This window comes from Filicampus tigris, chromosome 13 (assembly GCF_054856515.1).
Source record: "Filicampus tigris isolate MCC_2025a chromosome 13, RoL_Ftig_1.0, whole genome shotgun sequence".
NCBI classification, from domain to species: Eukaryota; Metazoa; Chordata; class Actinopteri; order Syngnathiformes; family Syngnathidae; genus Filicampus; species Filicampus tigris.
This window is the reverse complement of record NC_141229.1, coordinates 4,742,416-4,750,414: the sequence shown is the minus strand read 5'-3', so window position 1 is coordinate 4,750,414 and position 7,999 is coordinate 4,742,416. Positions and strand designations below refer to the sequence as shown.

Sequence of the window (7,999 nt, the reverse complement as noted above, 5' to 3'; positions counted from 1 at the left end):
GACTTGAATGTGATTGGATCGCCGCCCCCCCTGTCCGCACACGGCTCCGCCTACCACACGCACACCTGCCAGACATGTGCAATTAAAAACGCACTCTCCGAGGCAAACGAGAATATTTTGAACGCTCAAATTATATTTATTTTGCTAGTTATTAACGAGGTCTGTTTTAAAGCAACTCAAACCAAAATCCCTTGAAGAAATGTGAGTACACTTCCTGTGTTTACTGCTGTCAAAGTTACAAATGGAGTTAACGCTAGCAAAAGGAGTAGCAACTGCACTCGGAGAAATATTCTCATGTTCGAGTTCTTCTTTCAGTCATTTTAAACGAGTCTAGAAGGGCTGAATAACAACTTGAAATGGACAAAATAAACAAGGTTGATGCTCGGTGTTTGCTGATAGTTGTTTTTTTTTTAAATTGAGCCAGACCTGATTTTTAAACCAGTGTATCAATTCGAGAAACCGTTCATTGCGACATGGATATTTTATTATTTAATACAACATATTAAACTTTGTAAAAATCATGTCCCATACACTTTAAAAGTCATCTTACAACATCATAAAAATAAATACACTGCATGGTTCAAATGATACTTTTCCAATATTTTGATGTCAAGTGGAACAATGTGAGCACCCTCTCCAGTCAGAGCCCAACCAACCTCCCTTAGCCGATAGCCCCCTCAGTGAGGAAACACAGAAACCAAGATGTAAATAAAGAAATGAGATTTGCCCCAAGTAATCTGTGCATGCAGGATGTTTGTGTTTCATCAGGGTAAACAGACATATTGTATATGTCACTTAAAATGGACACGGAAAAAGACATTTAAAAAAAAAAAAGCGGAATATATATAAATGAATTTGGAAGTGGGCAGTTGGACCTGCAGTGTAAATCCAGCGTAATAATATAATGTAAATGTTTGATGTGATTTAACATTGCTTTGCTTCCCAGGTCCATTTGAACCCTACAATGTGTTCCATTCCCGGGCTCCCGATGCCAGGGTCGGAAGTAACTATCGAGATCAGGAGGGTCAACCCAAACCCAAAATGCGGTCTTGTGGAGCTTTGGGTCAACATTGATGTCAGCAGAAAGCACGCCTACGAGCAGATGAAGAAGCAGATACAGCTTCCAAAAAGGAAGTTTTGCGGCTCTGAAGGAAAAACCGGGGATCTGTGTCTGGTTTGCATCGGCAGCACGTGGCACAGGGCTCGCATCGTGTCCATCCAAAATGACACGTGTGAGGTCTTCCTTATCGACCAAGGAAAGCCTTACGTTGGCAAATGGGACGTTCTGGCGTGGGGCCAATCTGACAGCTTCTTCCTCCCTCCTGAAATCGAATCCTGTATCCTTGCCAACGTCATGTCTCTCAAGGAGAACTGGTCCAAAAAAGCTACCAAGTTCTTGTCGTCCCTGCCTGAAAAGACACTAAAGGGAGTGGTCCAGCACATCCTGATGCCAGACAGGACAATTCTCCTTGACATACCCTTAGTCTCTAAGCAAATGTGCACCCTTGGTGCTATGAGGAAACTCCCGGTTGATGAGTTCAAAGGAGTTGTACTTGAATGCCTGACTCCACCCAAAGAAGTTGCACCCATCACCGCCTGTAACGTGACCCAGGATCGGAGTGTTAATGTCCAACTTGACGATCGCTACGTCCACCCTGAACTGCTCTGTGGCATCTATGAAACAGTTAACGTAACACACATCACTGATCCCCAAAACGTATTTTGCAGACTGCAGATTTACTCCAAAGCATTGGAGACACTGTCAGAAGAGATCCAAAAGTTTTACAAGGTGTCCTTGGATTCCGGAGGGGAACGACCGCAAACCTGCGGAGAACCGTGCGCTGCCAGGGGGAATGACGGCATGTGGTATCGCTCGCTGCTCACGCAAAGCATTGGAACCGACGATGAACTTGTCAAAGTTGTGCACGTAGATGTTGGGAAAAACGAGCTTGTCCCAGTGGGATGCATCCGACACATGGCAAGGGAATTCCTGAGAATGCCCGTGGTCACATATCACTTCTCCCTACATGGGGTGGACAACAACGGCAGCCGATGGACGGCAAAGCAGGATGAATATCTGAAGTCGTTACTGCTGAACAAGACATTTGTGGCCAAGCTAGAGAAGCATTACCAAGAGACTTATAGCGTCACACTCTTCGATGGTAATGTCGCATCAAGTATGAACAAAAGTTTGAGGGAGAAAGTAGATGTTTTCCTACATACTCAGGCTGAAGGAGAGCAGTCAGAATTCCAGATTAAAGACCTTTCAGAGGAGGAGAATGTTCACCTCCAGAACCTTGTCAACTGCAATGTCAAGAAGTTACTAGAGGAAGCCTTGTCGAGTACAGAGATTGGACCAGATACTGGCAACGTAGACACTCTACCTTCTGGTCTCTGTGACGTTAAGACCACTGATGACCAACATATTCCACAAATCTTTCATCATGAACATGTGTTGTCTGTTGGAAGTACTGTAGAGGTGACTGTATCTTGTGTCGAAGGACCTCAGAAGTTCTGGTGTCAAAAGACTAAAAACGGAGAGACTATGCGACAGCTGATGGAAGTTCTGCAAAACCACTACGCCTCTGTCCACCCTCTGCCCATTGTTAAGTCCACCTACATCGCTCGTAACCCGGAAGACGGTGTGTGGTACAGGGCAAGGATTGTTACTAGTCACCGTTCCCCTGAAGTAGATGTGCTGTTTTTGGATTACGGTGGTACAAGAAGTGTGTCCCTTGGAGATGTATGCCCCATTGACCCGGTGTTCCTGCAGCTGGAACCGCAGGCCTTTCAGTGTTGCCTTGTGAACGCCAAGGCTAATTCCTCATGGGTTGATTCTGTAGTCGAGTTTCAAAGGTTTCTAGCGGCAGGTGGTTCTCAACACACTGGATTCAAATGTACGGTAAAAGACAGAATTTGTGATGAAGGCGGCCAGCCAGTTATTGTGGTGGACATTGAAACGCAATCCCGAATCACTTGCAGTCTGCTCTCTCTTGTCCCCACGGATACCTATAATTATTCCACATACGATATGGATTTGGGCACAAAAGAGAAGGCATGGATAACCTCTTCAGAGACAGTACATCACTTCTTCTGCCAGTTGAACAGAAATTCTCATTTGTTTGACAAGGTGAAGGCAGATATTCAGCAGTTACTCGGCAAGCCAAAGTGTTCGGATGACCTTGTCAGAGCCGACGCCCTTTGCCTTGTGCGGTATGCTGACAACGAATGGTACAGAGGAAAAGTGGTGCAAACATCTCCAGAACTCAAGGTGCTCTTTGTGGACTATGGCGACACACTCACAGTGAATGCATCTGATGTTCAACCTTTGCCTGAGGGTGCGAGCATGGCAAAGTCAGTCCCCGTACTGGCCGTTCATCTCGGACTTTTCGGTGTATCGGCGGACGTACCGCAAGAGGTCAACCAGTGGTTTGCAAATCATGCCACGGGCACAACTGTGACTGTTTCTGTGGTGGCCAAAGGCGATGGTGAGAAGCTGTTAGTGGAATTATTTGAAGGGCTGCTGAATGTCAACGTACTTGTCAGAGAAAAGGTAGCACACGCGAAACGAGCAAAGATCAGTCAAGATCCACGGGCCAACCAGGAGGTTGCCTCAAAACAGATCACCACATCAAATGAGGACTTTTTACCTGAAGAACTCGCGTGTATATCAAAACTAGAAGAGCAAAATCAAAACGGCAATAGAACTTGTGCTTTAGATGAGCAAGCATTGGAGACGTCTCAGTACGTAACTCTTGCACCTGCAGCGCAGTGTGAACAAAAGGTGCTTAATGAGGAAAGCACACAATCTTTGAATGGCACTCCTGGGGTTTCACCAGAGACCCCAAAAGACATCAATCTCGACAATGCTTTAATGTCACCTCCTGAAATGAGCATTGCATATCACACCCCAATGATAAGTCACCACACGCCCGAGGAGATGTATGCCTCCTGCATCGTGGGACCCAGTTACTTCTGGTGTCAGTTTGCTCACACCGAAAACCTGGACGCAGTGTCAAGACTCACCCAGCGCATAGGAGAGACACTAAAGGACAAAGAGGTCCCCAAGAATTTGAATCCCGGCAGTCCGTGCCTTGCCCTCTTTTCCGCTGACTCCCAGTGGTATCGTGCTCAAGTGCTTCGGAGCACCGACAGCACGGTCTGCATCCTGTTTGTGGACTATGGAAACGAGTCTGAGGTGGACATTAAAGACGTAAGATGCATCCCCCAGTCTCTGATTGAACATGCTCCTCAGGCCTTTTTGTGCTCTTTGGATGGATTTGATGAGTCCAAGGGATCCTGGGATGAGCAAGTTTACGACGACTTCTATAATCTCCTGGTTGATAAGATCCTCTCAATAACCGTGCTCAGTACACAAAAACATTCAGAGATTGCCCTTCAGGAACACTTGGTAAAAATCCAGTGTGCAGGTAGAGATTTGAATGAGGCCATGCAAAGATACTGGAAACCCATTTTGACAGAGACTGAGACTGAAAATGCTCAAATAGCCCAGCCATCAGAACTGTTTTACACAAACACAGAGTCCAACAAGACCTGCCTTAAGGAAAATGCGAAAACATTCTCATACAAGAGGCCAAACATACCCTTAAACAAAACAGAGGTGGTGTATGCTTCATGTATCGCGGAACCCCACTTTTTCTGGTGTCAGTTTGCCAACACAGAGGACATCAGTAACGTGGGGAAACTGGCACAGGAAGCAGGACAAGCGGAGCGAGATCCTCTGTCCTCAAGCACCTTTGGACCGGGTAGCCCTTGCCTTGCGCTCTTTTCTTCAGACAGCCAGTGGTATCGAGCGCTGATCTTGAGCAGAGAGGAAGATAAAGTCCATGTTGTGTTTATTGACTACGGCAATGAATCGGATGTGGACGTGAAAAATGTGAGACTTCTCTCTGAGACTCTGCAGGAGTATACACCCCAGGCCTTTTTGTGCTCTTTGAGCGGATTTGACCAGTCTAAGGGCTCCTGGGAGAGCGAAGTTTATGACGACTTCTACAATCTTCTGGTGGATAAACCCATCAGCTTGATGGTGTCCCATGCAGCAGAAAATTCAGAAATTATGCTTCCTCAGCATGTGGTGGAAATTGATAGTGAGGGAGTGTCTGTCAATGCAGCGATGCGGAAATACTGGAAACCAACCACTCAAGAACATGTTACAATTCCTATGAGGGAAGCCAGTATGTAGTAAATGCAAAAATGTACAAGACGACAAGTATCTCCATAATTAAGTCTGGTCTATGCCTCATGGGTTGTGGACCCAAATTTCTCCTGGTGCCAGTTTGTTGCCGCAGACGCTCCGGAGTGGGTGTCCGGTCTAGCTGAGGAAGTGGGGTGAGCCGAGCCACACTTGAATTCCCTCAAGACTCTCACCTGCTAGTCCATGTCTTGCTTTACTGTGGGCCGCCGGTGGCATTGAGCACAAGTCATTTGCAGAGTGGACCGCAGATTCGATGTGTTTATCGACCTTGGCGACGATTTAGTTGTTGAAGTCCAAGATCTCAGACGGCTGCCTTTTTGTTTGCTGGAGCTCATCTCGCCAAGCCTTCTTTGTGCTGTTTGAGTGACTTCGGGGTGCCTGGGATGATGGTGCCTGCGGGGAATTCTACAGTCTTATTATTGGAAAAACCCACGCAAGTGTATATTTTTCATGCGGAACATCATTTGGCGGTTGTACCTCCCAACTATGCCGTGCGAAGGGATTTATGCAAATTGGATAATGGAGAAATAGTGCAAAGAAAAGGTTGTACAGAATATAGTATTATATCGAATAAAGTTGAATAATTCCAGTTGTCTTGTTGGTCATGTCATAGCTTTCTGGTGATAATGTTGTGGTTCCGTTCCCATTCAGTGAGTGATTCTCTACTTGTGGTTGAAGGATTTAATAGTTTTTGTAGTCAGTGATGGTAGTCCAGTTGACATTAACTAATTGATGACATCGTTGATTTTGACGCCGTCAATTCGCTATCCACGCAGCAACGTTTCCCTCCCGCCTCCAAATAAAAGCTCAGTCTCCCTGCTATAGGCAAACGGAAGGTAGTGTGTCCGTCACCCCAAGTCCGTTATACAATTGCATTTTGACACTCACTTATCCATTCACATTCAGATAACTTTACCGCCTAGCAGACAATATGGGCAGTCATAATTGAGAACTCCAACTCGCGATGCACAACTGCTGGAATGCTACTCGTTGCAGTATAAAATACTGTCGTTAATAATTTGAGAAATACAGGGAATACTTTGCAATTGTGTGTTTTTGCAAAAAAGTTGTCAAAAATAATCAATCGAGAACCAAGCTATCAAATTAATCAACAACTATTTTAATAGAATAATCGTTAAAGGCCGATGTTTAAAAACTTTACAAATCCTCTTTCAGCCTCTCGACAATAATTGCTCTCTGATTTTTGTAACGTTTAATCCAAATACGACATTTGCAAACATCTGCTTTTACTTTGGAAAACAATGTCCGAGCAACTTAATCGGCTTAAAAAAGCTTAAAAAAAGACTTCAGTTTTCAATTACAAGGCATTTAAACCAGCTATCACCGTATCAATTTACAAAGTAATGCCATTTTCCTTCTGGTTATGCATCCAAATTGTTGGTTGAAAAAAGATAGCTGGTCCTGGCTCCCTTGTTCTAGACCAGGCATGTCCAGCTCCGATCCTCAAGGGCCACTGTCCTGCCGGTTTTCCACCTTTCCCTGCTGCAACACACCTGATTCAAATGATCAGCTCATCAGCAAGCTCTGAAGAAGCATGATAATGATCCTGATCATTTGAATCAGGTGTGTCGCAACAGGGATGAGATGAAAAACAAGCAAGACAGTGGCCTTTGAGGACAAAGTTTGGACACCCCTTTTCTAGACCTGGTCTAAGTCTATGTGGTCTTGACTATAGTGAAGGCTAACATCTCAAGTTATACCTTCCCATCCACTCATTGCCTCAAATCTTCCAGAAGGTGTCAGCATTGCTATTGGTATTTGGCACATTTGCGTGCCTGTGTGTTGAACACTGTTACCAGGCAACCAGCGGGGACAGCATGTCAGAGTTGCACCAGGCAGCCGCGGCGGAGGATTTTGATCAGGTCCAGGAGATTCTGAGGCGCAAGAAATGCGACCCCAATCAGCGAGATGTGGACTGGGGCAATAAGGCACCTCTGCATTGGGCTGCAGCCAATGGTAACACTTTTTAGGATAAAGTCTCAAGTGCTATTTTACGGAGTGCTTTATGTGTATACTCTCCTGAGGTTTGTGGTCCTTCCTCCAAAGTCTGCCACTGAACAACTGTTCCTCTCTATGTAGGAGACGTGGAAACGGCGAGGCTTCTCATTGAGCACGGAGCACGGACGTGCCTGAGGACGGAGCTGGGCAGGACTGCGGCGCATTTTGCCGCCGAGGCTGGTTCGCTGGCAGTCCTGAGGCTGCTGCACGCCTTCCACGCCCCCCTGGACAAGGCGGATGCTGGTGGCGACAAACCGGCGCGACTCGCCCAAATCTACGGACACCATGAGTGTGTCACATTCCTCAAGAAGTACGGCTGTTTGACAGTACTAAAAAAAGTCCTCCTGCTCTCACTCCATGTTTTTGGGTTCTCGTATTGCCTGGATTTTGTTTCATTTTGACATTTTGTTTTTGTTGCAGGGCAGAGGCAGAGGGGCAGGCATACCGCAAAATAGTGGCTGATAAAGGACTCTCTGTGGATGACACTGATGAAGAGTGGGAAGAACAATGCAAAGACAAATGTGAAGAAGAAATAGGATCTGTGATAAAATAGTCTTTCCCAGACTTTCAAAGCCACCCAACTCCTTTCAGTGTCCCTCAAAAAAACGTATAAATGAAACCTGTTTGTAGCCCTTAATGCTTATTCATGCACACATTTAGCCTTAAGACACACTATGAAGTAAACATTCCTAAAATCATCTGCAGCTCTTTAAGTTTCTTGGTCTGAGCCATTAGCTAGTTTAATTTAACTTTAAAAGTTCAAAT

The 7,999-nt window shown here is 45.6% G+C and overlaps 2 protein-coding genes across 2 annotated transcripts; both read left to right on the top strand.

Annotated features, from left to right (window-relative positions):
- Positions 1-53: 53 nt before the first annotated feature.
- On the top strand, positions 54-7,863 carry ankrd66 (ankyrin repeat domain 66). The gene is made up of 4 exons (XM_086048867.1): positions 54-201; positions 7,036-7,192; positions 7,316-7,544; positions 7,655-7,863. The coding sequence occupies exons 2-4, from the start codon at positions 7,054-7,056 to the stop codon at positions 7,785-7,787; spliced, it is 501 nt and encodes a 166-aa protein (XP_085904993.1). The 5' UTR covers positions 54-201; positions 7,036-7,053; the 3' UTR covers positions 7,788-7,863.
- Positions 58-5,804, top strand: tdrd6b (tudor domain containing 6b). Its single transcript, XM_086048864.1, has 2 exons — positions 58-201; positions 947-5,804. Exon 2 carries the CDS (start codon positions 965-967, stop codon positions 5,201-5,203), a length of 4,239 nt encoding a protein of 1,412 aa, XP_085904990.1. The 5' UTR covers positions 58-201; positions 947-964; the 3' UTR covers positions 5,204-5,804.
- Positions 7,864-7,999: the final 136 nt, after the last annotated feature.